The sequence below is a fragment of the Camelina sativa genome, chromosome 8, assembly GCF_000633955.1.
Source record: "Camelina sativa cultivar DH55 chromosome 8, Cs, whole genome shotgun sequence".
Taxonomy (NCBI): Eukaryota; Viridiplantae; Streptophyta; class Magnoliopsida; order Brassicales; family Brassicaceae; genus Camelina; species Camelina sativa.
The window spans coordinates 17636605-17659923 of record NC_025692.1 but is presented as its reverse complement, the minus strand read 5'-3'; the positions used below and the strand labels follow the sequence as shown (position 1 = coordinate 17659923).

At 34.2% G+C, this 23319-nt stretch overlaps 5 protein-coding genes across 8 annotated transcripts in view; all 5 read left to right on the top strand.

Annotated features, from left to right (window-relative positions):
- On the top strand, positions 2630–4386 carry LOC104707386 (nucleoside diphosphate kinase III, chloroplastic/mitochondrial). Its single transcript, XM_010423728.2, has 7 exons — positions 2630–2780; positions 3058–3198; positions 3331–3368; positions 3457–3507; positions 3625–3792; positions 3889–4001; positions 4086–4386. Exons 1-7 carry the CDS (start codon positions 2699–2701, stop codon positions 4207–4209), a joined length of 717 nt encoding a protein of 238 aa, XP_010422030.1. The 5' UTR covers positions 2630–2698; the 3' UTR covers positions 4210–4386.
- LOC104707385 lies at positions 5635–8647 on the top strand. Of its 2 annotated transcripts, none has more exons than XM_010423726.2 (7): positions 5635–5808; positions 6104–6173; positions 6275–6339; positions 6451–6540; positions 6621–6763; positions 7867–7921; positions 8174–8647. In XM_010423726.2, the coding sequence occupies exons 2-7, from the start codon at positions 6104–6106 to the stop codon at positions 8408–8410; spliced, it is 660 nt and encodes a 219-aa protein (XP_010422028.1). In that variant the 5' UTR covers positions 5635–5808; the 3' UTR covers positions 8411–8647. The 2 variants fall into 2 exon arrangements, with proteins under 2 accessions (XP_010422028.1, XP_010422029.1); XM_010423727.2 differs by lacking the exon at positions 5635–5808 and adding an exon at positions 5828–6025.
- On the top strand, positions 14238–16823 carry LOC104707384 (UDP-glucose 4-epimerase 5). Its single transcript, XM_010423725.2, has 9 exons — positions 14238–14571; positions 15050–15099; positions 15227–15362; positions 15453–15554; positions 15638–15865; positions 15940–16018; positions 16126–16208; positions 16300–16391; positions 16506–16823. Exons 1-9 carry the CDS (start codon positions 14389–14391, stop codon positions 16603–16605), a joined length of 1053 nt encoding a protein of 350 aa, XP_010422027.1. The 5' UTR covers positions 14238–14388; the 3' UTR covers positions 16606–16823.
- On the top strand, positions 17030–18918 carry LOC104707381 (GDSL esterase/lipase At4g10955-like). The gene is made up of 4 exons (XM_010423719.2): positions 17030–17165; positions 17404–17483; positions 17721–18307; positions 18426–18918. Exons 2-4 carry the CDS (start codon positions 17419–17421, stop codon positions 18827–18829), a joined length of 1056 nt encoding a protein of 351 aa, XP_010422021.1. The 5' UTR covers positions 17030–17165; positions 17404–17418; the 3' UTR covers positions 18830–18918.
- The window catches only part of LOC104707382 (uncharacterized protein At4g10930-like), a 10239-nt gene continuing 5835 nt past the window's right edge, over positions 18916–23319 (top strand). The window contains exons 1-11 of one of the 3 annotated variants that reach the window (XM_010423720.2): positions 18916–19356; positions 19549–19676; positions 19768–20007; positions 20362–20617; positions 20819–20976; positions 21726–21791; positions 22070–22155; positions 22342–22432; positions 22547–22596; positions 22840–22927; positions 22997–23106. In XM_010423720.2, coding sequence (XP_010422022.1) covers positions 19011–19356; positions 19549–19676; positions 19768–20007; positions 20362–20617; positions 20819–20976; positions 21726–21791; positions 22070–22155; positions 22342–22432; positions 22547–22596; positions 22840–22927; positions 22997–23106 — 1619 coding nt within the window. In that variant the 5' untranslated portion in view covers positions 18916–19010. Of the gene's footprint in view, positions 19357–19548; positions 19677–19767; positions 20008–20361; positions 20618–20818; positions 20977–21394; positions 21606–21725; positions 21792–22069; positions 22156–22341; positions 22433–22546; positions 22597–22839; positions 22928–22996; positions 23107–23319 lie in introns of those variants that run through there. The other 2 variants (XM_010423724.1, XM_010423721.2) reach the window with 2 other exon arrangements.

Sequence of the window (23319 nt, the reverse complement as noted above, 5' to 3'; positions counted from 1 at the left end):
TTCGGAGTATTTTTTTTTTTTTTTTTTTGACAAATATATACTTCATTCCATTAAAATAGAACATAACATTTAACATAAAATCAAAGTTTAAGGAACAGCAAAGTAAGGCAATCCCGAAAGCCAATATAACAAAGAGATAAAGATAGATAAGGGTCATCGAAATTGTAGACTTGAGAGTTATGGACCAACTCCTTGCAAGGGTTTTGGAACCTGTGAGGTCAAAAAATAACGATGTTTCTTCTATGAATACTTTAATGATTGAGAAGATGACCACTGTCTTAGATCGAAGACTAAGCGGCGTTGAGAAAGCTAAAGCTGAGAACCTCACCGGAATGAGGATATCTACCCGAAGGAGAGCTTTGCCAAGGGTTTGAGTAGGGTTAAGAATGCTCTGTTTGAAGATAGATATAGGGTTGGTTGCGGTCTTAGCCTCAGGGGTGAAACGCTTGAAGATGTTGTGGTAACCCCAACTACATTGAATTGCGATCATAATGCCACTAATCTTCAGGTTCTTAAGTGGAAACTTCAAAAAGTTGACGAGAGGCAGTTTAACGGGCTTATGAATTAGTCGGGTTGATGAAGGGAGCATGAAGACACAGCGGTAATCACAGTTCTGAATGGACTGGATTATAATGCCGAGTTCATTCAAGTTGCTAATTTAAAAGTAAGAGCCCGAGATGATTCTAATAACAGGTTGTCTAAAAGCCTCTTTAACCAAACTAGCAACAATGGCAGTTTATTATCCAAATGCAGTCTTTGAACAAATGGTTCCATAAAGCTACACAAAGATTGACTAGAGTAGGAGAGATTGAGCTCCGATCGAACATGGATAAACGCAGAGGAAGAATTTGAGGATCACCTTTTGTTAATGACCTCAAGAAACTTAATGGACAGAGAATTGGTAAGCCCACCAATGGAAACCCTAATTTTCCAATCGGGGACGGGTGGGTTCAACATTAAAGTAATATTATCCATGAACGGGTGAAAAGTGAAAAATGTCGTGACATCGATGGACGAGCAATCTGCACCGCCAATTTGTCGATACAGTTGAAGAACTTGGTGTAGAAAGGGGTATGCCGATTCTTTTTCTTACTGTGTACAAAATTTTAAAATAAATCGTAAAAATCTTGTCAAAATCAACAATTTATCTATTTTTATCTCTTTTATTTTCTGAATAATTTTTTTTATAGCTGGATACTACTCATTATTTTTATTTTATTTTTTTCTGTCAACCAAAATTTTAATTTAAAGACTATTTCTGGGTTGCAATTCTAATATAAAATAGTATATTTATTTTAATAAGAAATGGTATTAACTATCTTAAAATTGGAGTTGCAACTCCAAGGAGTATTTTAGAGCACATGAATGAGAGTGGACTCACAATTTGGACCCACAATTTCAGATGAGAGACAAGCCCGTTTGAGGGAAATCATTTGGAGGCAAACTCAGTTACACCTGCGTCAATATGAACGTCTTCAAAAAATTGTCGATAATATCCAAAACCGACAAAGGTCCGTCTAATAAACAATTAATATTTGTTTACAAAATTGTAAATTTTTAGCTTAGATATATGCTTTTGAATTTATTTTTGATGATTTTTTGTAGGCAAAAAGAGGAGAAGGAAAAAAGCACAATCGAAGTGGGAGAATCGAGTAGCGGTACTCAAGAAATTTCTTGCAAGTCTCTCTATCAATCTTCAAGAGTATGTTGTATACTCTTCCTTTGATATTTTTATGTTATTCATGATAGATAAAAATTATTAATAACGTAGACTTGCTACATAGGACTTATATACAACCCGTTTATTATGACACCAAAAACTCTTATACATGTCTTCGAAACATAGTAACATAGTAAATGGGGTTTGGTCTAATGGTCAGTCTTCGTCTTTTCAAAATAGAGGCCGAAACTCAGATCGCTAGTTTTCTTCCCCACTTGGACCCTTCTGTAATGAGGAATATTTATCTGAACTTTACTCCTTAAAAGGAAAGAAGAAGAAAACATCATAAAGATGGAAAAAAAAAATGATGTTACAAGTTCATGAATGATCTCATCTATGATTGGTATATTTATATTAATGTGTATACATGGTTGTGTATGGCAGATTGGACTGAATGAATCTGGCAAAGATGAAGAGGACACTGACAACAATGATGATAATATGTCCCTTGAGCTCACTCTTGGTCTCAAGAACTAAAAAAAAGCTGATTTATCATCATTTTCTTTTCTCTGGTTAAAAATAAAATAAAAACTGAATTATCTCTTTCTTAATTTTGTTCCTTTTGTGTCTATGTATTGCTTTTCCTAGATATACATTTGGGATAAAGAAAAATAATTTTGAAAAATATGTTATAATATTGTTATGATTTGCTCTTTATCTTCCATCTAAAATTTGTATTTGACCAGTTTAACATTTTAAAACCACAGAATCATTATAAAAAGAAAACATGTTAATTAATATGATGTAGTATGGTCTAGAATTGGTGTAGTTTATTTTATCACATAAACTTGACTTTTGAAAAGTCCAAACACGTGATTAATTGTTTGTGCCTAGGGCTTTAAACCCGACCCGAACAACGTAGGCTTAAAAAAAAACCCGACCCAACAAACCTCATCATGTTCTGTTCTCACATTTTTCCAAGGCTTCAGTTTCACTTCATCACTCTCACTTCTCTCTCTGCCCCAAAACCAAAAAAGAATGAGCTCCCAAATCTGCAGATCTGCTTCCAAAGCAGCTAGGTCTCTTCTTTCTTCAGCTAAGAATGCTCGTTTCTTCTCTGGTACGTTTTACTTATATCTTCTCTCTGTTTTTGATTCTTGAAATGTTTTGAGATAACTTCTTGAATTCATGTGTTGGAACATCTCTATATAGATGCTTTAGATTCCTCCATCGGTTGATTTGATTTTGATTAACTAAGATCGATCTAGTGATTATATGATCTGATGGATTCGTTTCTTTGTACTGTTGTTCTGTATTTGGGATCTCAGACCTAAATTTGCTTTAAGATCTGATGCTTTGGTGATTTGGGGATTAACTTGATCTTTATGTTTTACCAGAAGGACGAGCTATTGGTGCTGCAGCAGCTGTTTCCGCATCAGGAAAGATTCCTCTGTATGCATCTAACTTTGCAAGAGCATCAGGTTCAGGTGTTGCCTCAAAGAGTTGGATCACTGGACTCTTAGCTCTTCCTGCTGCAGGTTTACATACACCCCAAATCTTTGTTATTTTGTGTTGAATAGGTTAAGTTTAGACTTTCATTAGCTTGAGTTTGCGATGTGGTGAAGTATTGACAACTATGCTTTTTATTTGTATTGTCTTTGTGTGTATAGCCTATATGCTTCAAGATCAAGAGGTTCTTGCTGCTGAGGTAATAAGATTAAACCATTTTTAGTATTTCTTGATTTCTATACATCGTTCTTGTGTCATTTGTTGCTGAACTGTTCTCTTGGAATCAGATGGAACGAACCTTTATTGCTATCAAGCCTGATGGAGTGCAAAGAGGACTGGTAATGAAAACAATAAAGATTGTTTTTTGTTTTTGCTTAGTCTTGATTGATCTGAGTTGTTATAGTTTCTTATTCATATGTGTCTCTCTGAATCATTCCTATCTCATGAATCACCAGATATCAGAGATAGTTTCTCGATTTGAACGTAAGGGATTCAAGCTTGTTGGTATCAAAGTTGTTGTTCCTTCTAAAGATTTCGCACAAAAGCATTACCATGATCTTAAGGAAAGACCTTTCTTCAATGGCTTGTGTGACTTCCTTAGCTCCGGTCCTGTTATTGCCATGGTAATGATAAGAGAAACTCTCTAATCATCTTTTGGATTTTGGAATTTGATAACTCAAAACTCCAAAAATATCGACTAACATGACTTGTTTTTTAAGGTCTGGGAAGGAGAAGGAGTGATCAGATACGGACGTAAATTGATTGGAGCCACCGATCCTCAGAAATCTGAGCCTGGAACCATCAGAGGAGATCTTGCAGTTACTGTTGGCAGGTTTGTTCTCTCTTCTTTTCTTTAAAGCTATTCGCATTAGGACGTTTTAAAAAGATTTGGTAACTGAAAATGTGAAAATTGCAGGAACATAATCCATGGAAGTGATGGACCAGAGACAGCAAAGGATGAGATCAGTCTTTGGTTTAAGCCTCAAGAACTTGTTTCGTACACCAACAACGCTGAGAAGTGGCTCTATGGCGAAAACTAAATCCCAATATCTCATCTTTGAAACCAGAGAACATTGTTTTTTTTCTTATCTTACCCATACAATAAAAACAAGAAACAGTTGTTACGGATACAAAAACATTCCGGGTTTTGAATTTCCCCGATAAACTCAGTAATCAAGAGCATAAGTAATAAGTATGGGATGATTAGTTTTTGAAAATTCTTGTTTGTTCTGTTGGCTTTTAGGTTTTGTAGAAGAACATATCTACCTCAGTCTGATTTATCGATGCAGCACTATGGAAGACTGTGTTACCATCTTCATCCTTCTAGTCCAAGACTTACTTCCTGTTTACTGGCTTTAATCCATCCCTATAGAACCTTAAACGTCAAAACTTGATGGTTCTTCACAGCAATGTGCATAGACAAGCAAACAAGAATTCACTCAATAGTTCAGCATCACCTATTCGACCCACATGATGTAACGGAGTAATCCTTCCTCTTCCTTTCACGCTAACTAAGCTGCTGTCGGTTGCCACGAACCCTCTCACCATTCGAAGGTGATTGTTTTGTAAGGTTAAAATACCTGACACGTTTAGCTTCAAAGCAAGCGACGGTTTAAGGGTCATTAGTTCCATGGCAAAATGAGTTTGCCCTTTATCAGCTGCAATGTGTAGGGGCGTCTCAGAAGAAGAGACTTTTATCAAAGTGATCTAGAATGTTTGCATCTTCTGCTATCAACTCGTAAAGTCTTTCATAGATATTTGCATCTTGATTCTTGAGCTACCACATCTGTCATCTGATACTCTACCACAACAATCGACATAGCTTCACTAGCATCCAGACTTCTGCAGTTCTGCTGCCTCCACTGTTTCTTGTTCATAGAATAAACACAAACTTGCGTTTTGCGTACTAAATTAAACACAAAGACTTTGATTATTCTTATCTCAGGTCAAGTAGAGTCCATACGACGACCACTTCTTTATAGCAATGATAATGTCATTTTAAGATGAGTGATCAATTTTATTCAAACAAAATTTGTTAGGTTCCACATCAGGATTGTAGAAACCAAACCATCAAGTCTTTTTTGTCGCTCATGATGTCAAATCTTGTAAGCACAACATTATTCAAAATATATATAAACTAGGAAACTGGATACTACAAAGTACAAACTAAATTAAGCAGGCCAAAACCTCAAAATTGTGAATAATTACACATTAAAACTTGGTAAACAATAAGTAAAAATGCATAAGAAAGTATTATGTGTTAAGACCAACATTTTCAAGTATAAAAGCTTAGGAATCACTCATGTATTTTTAGAATTTGGTTCGGTTTAGTTCGGTTCCGAGTACCCGAAATACTGGAAACATCCAATCATCTCTTTCCAATGAGAAAGCGCCACGTATGTATACATAGACCAAAAACCTTTTTGGTCAATTGCATTCCCAATAAAATTTATTTGCCAGTTGGGATCCGCCGACCGACCCACTCGACGGATTAGATAAAAATCTCTTCTTTAACGTACTCTCCGAGTTGACTCAGTTTCCTCTCTGGTTTCACTCGTTGTCGGATCCCCAAGAAAATAAAAAATAATAATAAAGCCCTTACCTTTTCGTCTAAGTGAGACAATCAACTTACAAATACGGTAAACGATTTCATCTCTTTAGCTTCTTCTCTTCACGAGTCAAGATTAGTTTAGGGTTTTGTTTTTGATTGATTCTTGAATCAGTCAATTTTTTTTAAATATCGTAAAAGGGTTTGCTTATTTACTTCTGTATCTCCTTGCTTGATTCAAGAACTTGTGGTTTTTTGATGTTTTGTAATCGTTCTATGTTACCTTCAATTCACAGAGTGTACTAGGGGTTTGTGTTTCTTTTAACTCTTTTCTTATGATTTAAAGACCTGTGTTTTGGTTTAATTTCATGTTCTGTTTTGTGAAGATGGCGACTGAAAAACCTATTACTACGGAGACTGTTGCTCTCACTGAGAAGAAAATGGACATGTCTTTAGGTGTGTTCTTATGTTCTTTTTTTTTTTATTAACTCATACAAAAGATGCATCCTTTGTTTATTTTATAGCTGATGATCGTTCATATGTTCTTGTTGGTATAGATGAAATTATTAAGATGGAAAAGAGCAGTGCCAATGTGAATAACGGCAAGAAACAAAGAGCATCGGTTAGTTTCTTAAACAGCTTACATGTTTTCTTGTCTTTGTAAAAGATTTTGATGTCTCTTTTCATTCTTTTATTGAACACTTTTGGCATGTCATTATTTGTGTTTGAGCAGAATAAAAAGGAGAAGTTTAATGGTGGTGTTGCTAAAAATAGTGCTGTAAAAGCACAGCGTTATATGAATTCGCGTTCTGATGTTAGACAGGTGAGTGTTGTTGTGTTCTCAGGCCACTTAGATTGTGTTGTTGTTGTTGTTGTTGTTGTGACTTCTATCATAATTTTCAGGGTGCTTTTGCTAGGAGAAGGACTAATTTCCAAGGAAACCAGTTTCCTGTAACAACTGTTGTTGCTCGTAAAGCCGCTTCTGGTACTCCGCGTGGTAGACCTTATAATGCTGGAAGGATGACGACTAATACGAATCAATCAAGGTCTACACTGCTTGATAACTCTCTGATTTGTTTATTGACATGAGCTACTTCTATGTTCTTCCATTGTGTCTGATGCGAGAAGCTTCTTAGCTACCTTACCATAGGGTGTTTCTGTGGAAAGCAACACGAGTTTGTTTGTTTGTTCTTTAATCCCTTCTGGATGGTGGATGGTCATCAGATTAATGACTCTATAAAATTGTCATTCAAATCATGTAGTTGAGTTTAAGGGGATTGTTGGAGGAGTAGATAAACACTCATGGGTTGTCATACTTGAGATAAAGGTGGAGTTCAAGCTCATTAATATTGAACAGAGACTTTGCTGATCACTAGCTTTGGAGTTTGCTCAAGACTTACTCTATTTTTACTTGAAGTCAGTGTTTACTTGTCAGATTTAGCAATATGATACCACACATGGTCTGTGATGTTATCACACTCAATTCATGAAACTCAGTTGCATTCATAGCTCATAGATGTTGAATTCTGTCTTTTTGCTGCATCCTGAAGAGTATAGCTTGGTTCTGTTGGTCGATTGTTTGTGACACTGAAATGGTAGATGCATGGTTACTGGGACAGCATAGAGGACTCAAATGCTCAGATACACTGCTACGTGTTACTGGATCGTCTTTCAAACTGTCTGCTCTTGATTGGTCAAAAATTCCTAAAGAATTTGCTCAGATACACTGTTACTTTGTCAGGACCAGCAGTTCTCTTGATGAATTCAAGATTAAATCTGATTGGAGTCAAGAACTGCGCTTTTTTCATTTAGCTACTGGGAAACTGAAGTTTTTTACCTTTTGTATTCACCGATTCATTCCTGCTTGAGTTTGCTAGATGGTTTGTGTGCACTGAAGGCTCTAGTGTCATGAGCGTTGCCTTGTCTATAATAAAAGGCTCTTTTTTTATCTGGTTGTTACATGGCTTTCTTCTTAGATCCTTCTATTGTGGTCAGAAGTTTCTATAGTTAATTATCCACTACACGGTATCAGGACATTGATCTATTGGTGCGAGTTCTCAGCTGAAATATGCGAGGAATCTGATGTTCCTTAGGTGGCTGGTTCCTGAAATCATTTTGCCAGTTTATTTAACCTCTTTCTTTTGTGCAGGTTCATTACTCCGCCAGTTCAGAATAGATCTGTACAGAGAGGGTTCGTTGCAAAGGTAACGTATACATATCCATCTGTTAGGTTGCACTAGATCCGGTTTTGTGACGCAAAGTGATTAGGGAACTTCAAGAAACTGTAATTTAGAAAGAACGAATGCTAGTGGAGTGAAATTGTGAGTGATGTAGTCCAATTATATCATGAGTAATGAACTGACCCAGTTGTACTTCTTGACATCAGTAACCAAAGAGATTTGTAAGTGACTGATCGATGGATTTATTAAGCATTCTAATCTGCAAATACATTGCAGCAACATCAGCAGCAGCAAAGGGTGGTAAACATAGAGCAGAAGCAAGCTAATGGACAAAGGCAATGGCCTCAGACGCTGGACTCTCGGTTTGCAAGCATGAAAGAAGAGAGAATGAGAATGAGTAGATTTGTAGACAATAGAAGCAATGGAGGCAACAATGGCGCTGGATTGTATCAGCAGCAGCAGCAGCGTTCGACGGTCCCGTGGGGGAGAAGAGCTACAAGATTCCCCAACTGATTTATATGATCATCAGAACAATGGCGTTTCTTGGGTAGGGTGGTGAATACATTTGCTACTTAATGCAATTTGGTTTGGTTACAATATATTTAAGTGTAGAACATTCATTTGTGAATCTCTTATTCTCTTTCTTGAAAGTTGAAACTAGCAACAAAAATCAAAAGATCTTGGCTGTCCTTTGTGTTCTTGACTTCTTGCTTGGTCAGGGAGAGATAAATTGACCATGTTACCCTTTCATCTCTTTATTAAATAAATATTAATCAATACTTGATTACTTGCACAAAAGTTTTAAGCACTTGAGATTATTATAATTAAAGTCAATTGAATCTATATATATACATCTTTGAAGTACATTTTGGGTTCTATCTTTTATTTGTACTTATTTAAAAACTTATTTACAAAGTTTATCCTTATAAGTCTTAGTTTTCCAAGAAAAACATTATTTCAGATTTTGTTTCCTAAATATTTTACATATCATTCTAATTAAAAAAAATACAGCATAATCAATATGGAAACAAAAACTATGATATATTTAACCACACATTCTATTGTGTATTGAAGATATTCTATCTCCGAATCTTTTGCAAACAAAAAAATAGCAATTTGATTCCTATTTTGTTTTCCAAAACCCGTGAGCTTTGATTCTTAACGTCAGAAGAATTTTGATTCACATTTATTTTAATATTATAATTAATATATATAAACTTAATATAATTTTAAAATATTACGAATATGTAAAATTAAAAAAATTTAAAATACTATATAATATGGTTATATAGTAGATGGTTTATAAAGAGGACATGTTAAAATTAATAAAATATCATAAATTTGTGCTAACACGGATTAAATCCACATTTTATTATTTTTCAACACTATTACTATTAGGATATTTGACATATAAAAATTAAGTTGATTTAACAAAGATTGTGTAAAATAATTAAATCATTAGGAAAATTATGACGTAATCATAGCGTATAAATGACTTACTATGTATTTTAGATCTTTTATTTTTTTGTTATAATAATTAAAATAAAAATAAAATCTCAAACACAAAACAAAAAAAAACTAAATATAACAAACAAATGGTCATGAAGTATATTACGGGTTAAAAAATTAATATAAATATTTAGTCGCACAAACGGTCGGAAAATTTAGTTATTCCTCTGTTTGAAAAACATAAAATATTTAAGAAACAAATATAATATAAAATATAAATAATAATAATAATTCTATGCACGCAGTATACTGCGGGTTAAAATCTAGTTGGTATTAAAAAGCATGAGCAACTTTCTTTGTAATATTTGTAGACTTTTTCAATCTATTGAAGCGCAAGGTATTGAGATACTTTTCTTTCATTTTTCACCGGTTAATCTATACTAGTATTTTTGCAGCAGTTTTTGCTCAAAAATATGTTTTTGGAAACATTCACCATTAAATGCCATTAAATGCCATTAAATATTTATATTCATATCCAAACAATTTTTGTTACCTTTCTCTACTATTTTTATAACCAAACATAATTAAAATATTTTAAATATCCATATATATAATGTTCTATCATTAATATAGATATTTAGACGATTTATTCCAGATTAAAAAAATTATTCTCCTATAATCTATTTTTATTTTAATTTTAAATGTAGTGAATCATTATATAAAACATAAAATTAATAAAAATGGATTTTTTTTGCATATATTGTGAATTTGTATTTTTTTAAACTAACATATATTACTCAATCAATATAAAAAGTCTGTGTTCAACATACATTTAAACCGTATATAGTAAATTATAAAATTTTAAGAAGTTGATAATTTATAACTGATATATCTTAACATAATAAAAGTTTGAAATTATGAATATTTAAACATATTAAAATTTTAAAATAAAACAAACAAGTTATATTACATGACGGGTTATATGATATGACATGAGTAAATTGATAATACTAAAAAATAAAATATCATTAATATGTTACTTTAGTATGTGTTAAATCCTCATTTTACTATTTTAACAACACCAATATAAAATATTTCGAATCATACTGAATTATAAAGACTGTATTAAACAAAAATTATTGTTTGGTATATCGCGTATTATATATTAGATCACTAAAATTAACAAAATACAGTAAAACCTCTATAAAATAATACTCTATAAATTAATAAACACTATAAATTAATAAATTTTGATGGTCCCAAGTCGGGCCAGTGTAAAAATTAACAATATTCGATAAGATAATAAGATAATAATTTTTTCGAAATCTCCTTATAAAATATGGTCCCAATAATATCATAAATTAATAATTATGTAAATTTATATATATATATATATATATACTAATATAATAGTGTATGTTTCTCCTAAAGCTCAATTCTATAGAACAATTGTAATGTTGTATTTTCAACCTATAATAATATCTCTAAAATATTTTATAACATGTCATACAAATAATTAAAATTTAAAGTTTTAATTTTTAGATATGCATCATTTACAATTTGATAATTTGACAGATTATTAAAATAGGAGAATTGATATTATTATTCATAGATTTGAATTTATGTGTCTCATGTGTATAAGTCAATTTGTCTATAATATTTGTAATTTATTGTAAATAGTGCTTTCTAAATATTACAAGTTCAATTCCTAAACCATAAAATTTATAACATCCGAAAGTTTAATCTTATTTTGCTATAGTTGTTCCAATTCATAATTTTTAAAAAAATAAACAATTAAAAATATATCTATAAATTAATAATTATTAATTTACACTATAAAATAATAATTATTAATTTATAGATAAATTAATATCACTATAAATTAATAAAATGTCTTAGTCCCAACATTATTAATTTATAGAGGTTTTACTGTAGTACATTAGCAAAATTATATTAAAACAATACATTAACAAAAAAAAAACACTTTTCCTGCGGTATATCGCAGGTCATAATCTAGTTAATTATTAATCTCACTATTAAACTATCTAAGGGTTAAAATGGTTGGAGCAAACAAAATCGTTTATGGAATGGATCCTTTTTTATTAATCATTTATCAGTAAAGAAATCTTCCTTTGACCAACCACAAAACATTTTTACACACAAATAAAATTAATCACAACGATATGTTGTCCGTCCCTTAGGGCATGACTGGTTCAAATGCAGCGTTTGTAGTTGCGGCTGCGGGAGATTGCAGAAACGGACGATTGCGGTTTCAAGCGTTATTAAGTGTTTTGAAATATTGGTTTAGCGTTTCAAAATGGGTGCGTTTGCGGCAGTTTTAGGACTGGTTGACCAATGGTTGCATTAGCGGTTGAAACATAATAAATATAATATATAATTATATAAATTTTTTAAAACACCAAAAACTTTATTAAATTTGATTTATAATTAAGAATCATTAAAAATAATAAAATAATTATTTAAAAAATAAATAAATTTCATATTGAAACACTTATTACTTTATGCATTTGGCTTTTCAGCCAAAATTTAATCAAGTAATGTGATAAATGACAAAACATATGCTTTAGATTATAGATCTTCTCTGCTAAATCCCACATTAAATTACAAGACCAAGGTAAATTGATTATAAAAGAGTTGAAAAGAGTCATTGGTGATTTGTTTTAATATTGCAAATAATCTTATTTTCTTAACCTTCTGATGAAATGTTATATATATATAGATTTTTTGAATTTATGTGTGATGTGCCAATAGTTTTACATCATGTTTTCTGTTTTTTTTGTTAATTAGAATTTTATTTTCTTGTAATTGTTTATTTTATAATCTCCTCAATCGTATTCGTAATTCATTTTCTCTCATCTTTAATGGGTACAATAGTTAGGTTGAAGATATGAGAAAAAAATATTTTAGTATTTTTGATTTGTTTTTTGTTCAATTTTTTTTCCAACCGCAATCGTCCGCAACCACAAACGCTTGCGGGAAGCAGTTTTTGGAATTCAATGGTTGGAAGCGGTTGGGAGCGATTGAAAACGATTATAAGCGGTTTATGTAATTGGCAGCAATCGCTAGCAACCGTTACCACCCGCAAACGCAGCGTTTTCGGAAGGTAACGGGAGAACAAATCAACACCTAAATCATTTATGCATAAGTCTGTTTTGACCGCAATATCCATTTGAACCCCTAAATCTTGGAATGCTTAAAGTTGAAAAGCTTTAATGATAACTACATTGTGGTGCTGTTATGTAATTTCTTCAAGACGTGTAATTTGTTATGATTTTTATGAGTAATCTTCTTTTCATGTCAAGTCAACAATATAATAATATCGTTGGATGAACCATGCTTTGTTTTGATAAACTAAAAAGATTATGTTAGTATCGTTTATGCGCAAGAAGAAAGAAGAGGAACCCATCGTTTTTATTAACCGTTGCACTAACTCAATCTTACGTAAGTTCAGCATCATCATTCAAGTCGTAGTCTCTCAAATGGTCGGCATTGACATTGACTCATTTGGTTCGTTGCTTATAATTCTTTTTCTTTGTCTAATCAGAATTTACACATTATTTAATTTGAGACCTCACTTGCTTCGACAAGTGGAAAAGTTACCCCACACTATGTCACACACCTTGGACTTCTCTATTCTTCTTTTTGTTTCTAAAGAATTCTTCTTTAATCAAACATTACGAAAAAATTTGCTAGAAACCACAATAGAGTTCAAAACCGAAACTAATTCTGAAATATATATAAAAAAATAGAAATCTTTTTTTGTTATTTAAGACGTTTATAGTGGCCAAAAAAAAGAAAAGAAACCACAACTAACATTTGATTCATAAACTTAATCCACAAGATCAAGATGAGTCATCTATCTACTCATATAGACCACTGGACCATATACCGGTAAAGTGACATTTCTAAACGATAAACAAATTTTGACTATTCTAAAATACTATGTTCGTTTATAAATCCATGTCATGCTTAATTATTATATCAACTAAAATATTGCATTAGTAGTCTTGCAAATCTAATAAATATATGATGAATATAAGAATGTGATACTAATTAATAATAGAGAAGTACTTGGAAACTAAATATGCATGATATATTCTCAAATCTTGTGACCCCCTCATTTTGAGGGATAATGTCTTGTGCAACACAACAAACAAAAATACCTTAAGGATAATAATAAAACACTGATTTTAATAGAGATTTTGACATCAATAAAGATTTTTCTTTAACAAACAATTTGGTATTATATAACTAAGAGAACAGTGCTAAAACACTCAAAATTGCACCAATATAACAAAATAAAAAAGATTACAACAACTATCTTGGTCCAAAGAAAAAATTACAACTAATTAATCGACTAAGAAAAAATTACTTATGGTTAAATTGGCTGAATTAGACCCAATATCAGTAAACTTAACATTTTTTTTTGTTTTTGGTAAAAGTAAACTTAACATTTTGTAACAGAGTCTGATCTAATTCTGTAAAATCAAAACTAATTGTGGGAAAAACCAATAATAGTTGGAGTATTTTTTTTTTTTTTGGGTAAGTCAAATCCAGAGTAACGATTTTTTTTTTTAGACTTAAAAAACGGATACAATTCACAATATGGCATTATTTCGCTATTAGATTCTGTTAATAATATTGTTCAGCTGATTAAGTAAACAAAACATTTATATTACCATTTCTTTGATAGCTTAATTAAGAAAAAATATCGATTTTAAGAAACAAATCCAAAAACATACCGTATTCCGACACGTGCCAATTTCATTATTTTTGTTCCCTTAATTAGAAAACGTAAATAATATAATACCATATGCGTTTTTATTTTAAATTTAAGTCCTAAAGTTTAATATAAAAAAAACATTCACGTAACAATCACCGTTTCTATAAATTAAAAAACCCTCCAAACACTCTTTCGCTGGAGAGATCACAATTCACAAACAAACAAACAGACAAAAACATTTCTATTGATCTAACTTTTTTTTTTCTTGAATCCTTTGCGCCTCTGTTCGTAATTTTTGATGGCTAAGAACGTTTTAGTAACCGGTGGTGCTGGATATATCGGTAGTCACACGGTGCTTCAACTTCTTTTAGGTGGTTACTCTGCCGTGGTCGTTGATAATCTCGACAATTCTTCCGCCGTCTCTCTCCAGCGTGTTAAAAAACTCGCGGCTGAACACGGCGAACGCCTCTCCTTCCACCAGGTTCGGTTAATTTTGCTTCCTAGGTCTAGGAAACGTGTGGTTTAAGGATCTTGCGTTTGTATAGTTTTTTGATGATTTCAACGAAATTGGGATTATGATTTGACTACGAAGGCTCTTTTTTCTTTTTTTCGGGCCTAAATTCTAGGAATTATAATAATAATAACAATATCAGTTTTCGAAAAGATTTTTTGATTCCAGAGTTCTTGGTATATACTTTTTTTTTTTGGAATTATATGTTAGTAATTATTAGTATCATTTTTTAAATAATTTCGAAAAAATTACCATGTGAAAGAATAAAATAATATATAGTTCCAATTTTTATTATTGTAATTCATATTTTTTTTTTATAATCTGTCTGAAATTGGGAAAAGTTAATCTTGTTCTTCTTAATTTAGATTGTTTTGTTTAGTTGTTATCAGAAGCATCTGTTGGATTTAAGAGTTCTGTTAAAACTTGATTTGTTTTGTCTTAATTACAGGTGGATCTTAGGGACAGACCTGCCCTTGAGAAGATATTCTCAGAAACAAAGTATGATTGAGGGAAAAAGAAAACATTCTTTTAGCTTTTTTTTTTAACTTTATCATAAACAAATGATGTGATGATGCATTATAATTTGGGTTTTATTGATGAACGTGGGAATTATTACTACTTACAGGTTTGATGCAGTGATACACTTTGCTGGACTTAAAGCAGTTGGTGAGAGTGTTGAGAAGCCTTTGCTCTATTATAATAATAACCTTGTTGGGACTATCACTCTTTTGGAAGTTATGGCTCAACATGGCTGCAAAAATGTATATATATTTGTTACAATTTGTCACCACATGCCTTTGTTTTTTTGTTTGATTACTGATGATTAGCCACTTTTACTACTCTGTTTCCAGCTTGTGTTTTCATCATCAGCAACTGTGTATGGCTCTCCAAAAGAAGTTCCTTGTACAGAGGAGTCTCCTATTTCTGCATTGAACCCATATGGACGAACAAAGGTGTTCTTTTTAACAAAACCCCACTTGAATGAATATTCTGGTTTATAAGCTCTGAATCTGATTTTTATGGATTCTTCTTGTAGCTATTCATTGAGGAAATCTGCCGTGATGTATACGGTTCTGACCCGGAATGGAAAATCATATTACTTAGGTATTTCAATCCTGTTGGTGCACATCCTAGTGGTGAAATTGGTGAAGATCCTCTCGGTATTCCGAACAATCTCATGCCTTTTGTTCAACAAGTCGCTGTTGGCAGGAGACCTCATCTCACTGTCTTTGGAAATGATTACAATACAAAAGATGGAACAGGGGTATGTATATACAAAATGTTTTTATCAACCAGAGAAGAGTTTTCTACATTTTTGGTCTCATTGTTTGGTTTCAGGTTCGAGACTACATTCATGTTATTGATTTAGCTGATGGACACATTGCGGCTCTACGTAAGCTAGAAGATTGCAAGATCGGTATGATATGATGATATTTTATATGATCCCCATTTGTCTCTCTTAACTCTACTATAATCATCCTTAAAATATCTAAAACTTGGTATGTGTGTTTTTAAACTAAACAGGTTGTGAAGTGTACAATCTCGGAACAGGAAATGGAACATCTGTTCTTGAAATGGTTGATGCTTTTGAGAAAGCGTCCGGGAAGGTAGACACATTATTTCGAATCTGATTGTTTTTTAGGTTCTTGGATTCTCTTACTCATGTTTTGTTAACCTTAAAACTCTTTTGTGGATCAGAAAATTCCTCTTGTGATTGCTGGACGTCGTGCAGGAGATGCTGAAGTTGTTTACGCCTCAACGGAAAGAGCAGAAACTGAACTGAATTGGAAGTAAGTTCCATTTCTTTAGTCATTCATTACATACACACACATAAATAAGTCTACCTTTAGTAATTGGGTTATGAACACTAAGAAGTTGGCAATCTTGGGTTTGTAACAATGCAGGGCTAAGTATGGAATCGAGGAGATGTGTAGAGATTTGTGGAACTGGGCCAGTAATAATCCTTATGGATATGATTCTTCTTCTGAAGACACCTCTCATTAACTTTTCTTAATAGTCTTTTTTTCTTTTGCTAAAACACTTGTCCACACTAAATTATTTATAATATATATCCACAAGAAAGAAAGAAAAAATACAATAAAGGAGCCAGATTTAAGTGATATATAGGGACATTGTGTAATCATATTCAGTTCAGTCTGTGTAAAAATAATCATGTGTTTTATCCAAAAAAGTAATAAAAGAAATATAGGTTCTTGAATATTCATTGTAACTATTATTATTTTTTATTTCTTTGTAGCTATATATAAGGATTTTTTTTTGTGTTTTATCTTAAAAACAAAAAGATTTGTTATGATGTCAAAAAGAAAAAGAAAATAAGATTTGTTAGAAAAGATACAAAAGCAAATGTTTAGCTTTTTTTGGCAAAAAGAACCTCGAGGCTGATACGATGTCGTTTTCAGCTCGGTGATAGTTGAAATGCCTCTTTCTGAAGCTTTTATAGTTTATATGAGCCCACACACTCATCTTCTTCAATTACTGCTTCTTTATAAAAACATCACACTGGACACTAACAAATCTTCAGATCTGAATCAAACCTACCAAAGGTTCGTGTAGTAGCATAATTCTGTTCTAGTTTATGCACAATCTGAATCTTTCATCTATGTGATTGATCTTGTTAATTAGATTGAGCTTTGTGTTTACAAAATTCAATTTTTTCGAAGGTTACTATTAAATTGTTTAATGTTTATGGTTAGGGTTCTAACGCGTTTTAATTAAAGCTTTGAGCTTTGGGAATTTGAACGTCTGAGATTAACATTTTTAAACATGTTTAATGTGGTACAGAAAGAAGAGGAAGGAATGATGCTTTGTGAGAGAGATGACTTCAGTCTCACTGGGCCATTACACCTAACATCTATAGATTGGTTTGCATCTTTCTCTCTTCTCTGCATCTTTCCGTGTTCTTTTTTGTCCCAAGACTAAATTTTTGTGTTCATAAAGTCAGCTGTGATAGATTGTGGTGTAGTTTAGAGCTAAGCAGCCTGCTTAATTGTGCCTTTTGTGTGTTAAAAAACCTGAAAGATTGTTCCTTTATGTTAAAAATGCTTCCTTTACTTGTGCAAAGAGATTGTTTGTCTTACTTGTATTTCTTGAATTTGCAGGGCTAATGAACATCATCGACGATCTGTAGCTGCTTCATTGGTTCAAGGAATCTATGTAGCTGAGCGTGACCGTCAGCTACAAAGGATAGCAACCGATTTAGCTCTATCTCCAATATGGTCTGAGTTTTTCCATTTCCGCCTTCTTCGTAAGCTTGTGGATGATGCTGATAACTCCATTTTCGGAGGTATCTATGAGTATAAACCACCGCAACCTCCCTCTCAGACTGTCAAATCCATGGAAATGAGTCCGCGTTTTGTGATTGCCTTCAGAGGAACAGTTACAAAAGCGGACTCTATTTCCCGTGACATCGAGTTAGACATTCATGTTGTCAGAAACGGGCTTCACACGACGACAAGGTTTGAGATAGCTATCCAAGCAGTGAGAAATATAGTTGCTTCGGTTGGTAGTGGTTCGAATGTGTGGCTTGCTGGTCATTCTCTTGGTGCATCCATGGCATTGCTTACCGGGAAAACAACAGCTAGAACCGGAGTTTTTCCTGAGTGTTTCGCTTTCAATCCACCGTTTTTGTCAGCCCCTATCGAAAGAATCAAGGATAAGAGGATCAAACACGGGATACGCATCGCAGGTACATAACATAACTCTTCCAAGTAACCCATTCAGTGTCATTCTTTAAGAGTTAGATTAGGCTTTCAAGTGTATATAACCATTGAGTGGACTGATCTGAGCTGCTATCTAAAATGCAGGCAGTGTGATCACAGCTGGACTAGCTCTAGCCAAAAAAGCCACTCAGCAATACGACCAAAACCACTGTGCATTACCCGCACCACCCGACCCATTTGCAACCTTATCTGACTGGTTCCCGCGGCTGTACGTCAACCCTGGAGACCACTTGTGCTCAGAGTACATCGGTTACTTCGAGCACCGGAACAAGATGGAAGAAATAGGAATCGGGTTTGTTGAGCGGGTAGCTACGCAGCACTCGTTGGGAGGTATGCTGTTAGGAGGACAAGAGCCAATACATCTGATGCCGTCTTCGGTTTTAACTGTGAACTTAAGTCCGTCAAGAGACTTTAAACAAGCTCATGGGATTCATCAGTGGTGGGGAGAAGATCAGAAGTTTGAAACCAAAGTTTACCAATACAATTGATTCGTATTAATTTTGAAACCGGTTTATGTAAACCGGAATTAGCCGGTTCAGCGTGTTGTCAGTTAAATAAAGTCTCTCTTTATCTATTAGACGACGACGTTTCATTCGTCTCTGTGAAAACCTCTCGCAGAGCCTCTCTCTCTCCACATTTTTTTTTCCCGCGCTCTCACTCTCTCTCGAGATGTCGATCAAGCTTCTCGTTCTTGTGTTCTCTCTTCTGATAATCTTCACGAGACCCAAATTGATCGCCGATCACCACTTGTCTCCGAGTATCTCGCCGTTCTATCCTTCGATTCCGCCGTTTCTACCTCCGTCGCCGTCGCTCAGAGCCAAATCTCCGGTGGTGAAGCCGTCTTTGCCTTTTGTACCGGCGTTGTTCGTGTTCGGAGATTCCTCTGTTGATTGCGGAACCAATAACTTTCTTGGTACCTTGGCGAGAGCAGATCGTCTTCCTTACGGTAGAGATTTTGATACGCATCAGCCGACGGGGAGGTTTTGCAATGGAAGGATCCCAGTTGATTTTCTAGGTTAAAGCCTTCTTCCCCAAATATTCTGGGTTTTAGATTCTAATTCTCGAGTTCATTGTTAATTTCAAGAATCAATCTGCTTTCTTACTTGATTCTGCGAAGTGTGATATTAAGCCAAAATTGTCAAATTTGTTGACTGTTAAAGAAAGAAATAGAGATTGAATCGTTGGTTACTGCGAATCTTGTGAACAGCTGATCGTCTAGGTTTACCATTCGTTCCTAGCTATCTTGGACAAACTGGGACAGTTGAAGACATGTTTCAAGGTGTAAACTATGCATCAGCTGGTGCTGGAATCATCTTATCTAGTGGATCCGAACTGGTAATCCTCAGAGTCTTTCGATTTCGTTGAATTTATACTATCTTTCAGATATATCAATCCTGTGGGGGGGGGGGAATTTGGTATGTTGCAGGGCCAGCGGGTTTCGTTTGCAATGCAGGTTGAGCAGTTCGTTGATACATTCCAGCAGATGATACTCAGTATTGGGGAGGAAGTTTCGGAGCGTTTGGTCTCAAACTCCGTTTTCTACATATCGATTGGAGTGAATGATTACATACATTTCTATATCAGGAACATCTCCAATGTGCAGAATCTCTATACTCCTTGGAATTTTAATCAGTTCTTGGCTTCCAATATGAGACAGGAGCTCAAGGTTAGACCTTTGTCTTTTAACCACTCTTTATAGTTTATATATGTCTGATGCTGCTGTATAGAGTCTATAGGGACAAATAAGTATGATTCTGAGTTAGGATATCGCTTTTATAGTCCCAAAAAACCCAAAAAGTGATACCTCTTTAACTGATTAGTACAGTAAGCGTTGCCTATCTGATCAAATCACCATCCTTGTTCTATTCTGGATCTCTGGTTTATACAGTTGTAGAATCCTGAATGGTATCTGAAAAGCTGCATATTGATAGACTAAAGATGATTGATTTATAAGTACTTTTGCTCGACAAGGTATCACATTGATGTCACCCACTAAGAGAAGTATTGTGTTTTGTTTCAGACTTTGTACAATGTCAAGGTGAGGAGGATAGTGGTGATGGGTTTGCCACCCATTGGCTGTGCACCATACTACCTGTGGAAATACAGGAGCCAGAACGGAGAATGTGCAGAAGAAGTGAACAGCATGATCATGGAATCCAACTTTGTCATGAGATACACTGTAGATAAGCTCAACCGTGAGCTTCCTGGCGCTTCCATTATCTACTGCGACGTGTTCCAAAGCGCTATGGACATCCTCAGGAACCACCAACTCTATGGTAAGCACCACTTCCATCTCAGTTCTCAATTCGCTTTAGAAAAAGACTGTGACTATAATAACATAGTTTTACAATCCCATAGCATTCTCATGGAATTTGGATAGAGACTTCAAAGAGTGATATATAGAGTTTGATGATCATCTTGGAATGTGAAAGAGACTTGTCAGAGATTTTTAGTTGTGTGTTCTGTGATGTGGACAGGTTTTAATGAGACGACAGATGCGTGTTGTGGATTAGGGAGGTACAAGGGATGGTTTCCGTGCATCTCGCCGGAGATGGCTTGCCCAGACGCCTCAGGTCACCTCTGGTGGGATCAGTTTCATCCAACAGACGCCGTTAACGCCATCCTCGCCGACAATGTATGGAATAGTCGCCACGTGGACATGTGTTACCCTACTAACCTAGAAACTATGCTTCATCATGCTTAGGATATAAAATGTGTACAACATAAAAAAGACACTGTAAAGTGTAAAATGAGCATTGCAATTTTTTTGATAGGCCAAGAGAAACTATGGGGTCTTTTTGACTATAAAAGGAAAGTACGGGGTATAGAAGGGAAAAAAGATAAAAAGTTTTGATGAAGTTTTTACAAAGTTGGGCTCAGTGTTAAATTTGCGTAATGACCCACGTGAAATAGAAAGTTGTAAGATTCGACCCATAAAGTTTCTTTAAAAAGCACGTGTGGTCCATCTTTTAGGTTTATAAACGGAAAATGTCATCTTCAGAGAGACGACGACGAAGAGATTAATTTCAATTATTTCCTTTCCTCATCAAAAGTTCTAAATAAATAAAAAAATCTTAGGGGGACACTTGAGAGAGAGAGAGGGCTAAAGAGGTGACGTCATCTCCACCCTCATCGTATAACTTTCCCGTTTTGCCCTCGGACGCTGGCTTTGCCTCTTTTTCAATTTCTTCATCCAAGGGTTCTTGAGTTTTTTTTTTTTTTGTTGTTCCTCTCTCAGCTTCTTCGTAGGTTTTGTGATCCGAGGTAGGTTTAGGTGCTGGGTTTACAGAATTTTTCACCTTGATTTTTGTCTCACGCTTCGTTCTCTTGAGAGAAATCGATTTCGTCTCTTTGATCAGTTTGTCTAAATTTTTTTTTCCCCAGAAAATGGAGCTCGATTTTGACGCTAGCAACTTGGTTGAAGATGAAGCAGCTGAAGTTGGACAAAATGTAAGTGTAAAACTTGGACTTTCTCGGCTATTTTGTTCGATTTTTGTTGAACTAATCATGTTTTCACCTAACCCTGGAGAGCTTAAACTTCTACCTTCCGGTGGAAATGGTTGTATATGTAGCTTCATGGTTAGAATCATGAACACAAGCTTCTGAAATAAACCATTTCAGTTACTTCGTGTCACGTTTCCTAGGAACCCTTGTGTCTGGGTTTTTTTTTTTTTTTTTGACAAACTGTGTTTGTGGATTGGTTCTCATTTTTGATTTTCTTTTGACAGGATATGGCTGGTATTGAAGGGGAAAGGTGTGGGATTTGTATGGATATAATTATTGATAGAGGCGTTCTTGATTGCTGTCAACACTGGTAAATACCATGTTTTTTTTTTCTTTCTGTTAACATTATCCTGTCTTAATCAACAAAAAATTGCGTTAGTACTTAGAGTTGTCTCAGTTCTTTAAAGATTAGTTATCCTGCTACGTGTTTAATGGACTGTTTGTTAAGGAGGAGCAGACTGATAATTTTGTGTCTATGTCTAATAATTTTTTTCAGGTTCTGCTTTGAGTGCATTGATAATTGGTCTACGATTATGAACCTCTGCCCTCTTTGTCAGAGAGAGTTTCAGTTGATTACATGTGTCCCTGTAAGATACTTATCATCTTTTTTTTTTTTGTTTTTTTTAGCTGAACATTTCTCATCACTTTTGTGTGTGGAGCTCTTGGGTTAGGTATAATGAGTTTTTGGTTTGATTGTGAAGGTGTATGATTCAGGTGAAGGCAGCAAGGTCGATGAGGTTTCGGTATCAGGGTACTATTTTTTTCCTCATGTCCGTTGTGACGTGTGACAAACTTTGCTTGCTTGAACAATCTGAGTGGGGCTTTGTCTTCAGTTATGTGTGGCCTATAATCGTAAATTTATAGTAAATGGTATAGCATGATCAAGTGATTGAAAAGGCGCTACAAATCATGTGTACCATGGGTTTCTGTATGTGCTAAAAAACTGTTGTGGTCTGTTGACGTTAAGCTAAGTTATCAAATACATGGCATGCAGAGATGAAGATTACTGCATTGAGGAGGAGACTGATGCTGTCGCTTCTCCGTCACACTATATTGACGAAACACACTACATTGATGAAAATGTAAGTATATCATATATTGGTTTTCCTAATCTCTACTAAGTACATTAAGCTTTCCTAATCATTTTGTAGGCAGTTATCTGTTTAGATGGCGATCTTTGCAAGATCCGTAACACCTTCAGTTACATTGAAGGGGATTCCAACCTTGATACATCAATTGCGTGTGATTCTTGTGACATATGGTAACTATTATTACCTGTTAAATTTTATCCATGGGTTGTTTATTATGTGTTAATTTTCATGATTGTTGTTTTACCATTTTTTCGATCACTCCACTTCATTAACTGGTGAACTTCAGGTGCTTCCTTAGTTGTTACAGTGCCATAATGTTTGTGTCTACCATCTTTATAGCTTAGTTGTGCTGCCGGTTTCTAAATGCTATCACTATCATATGA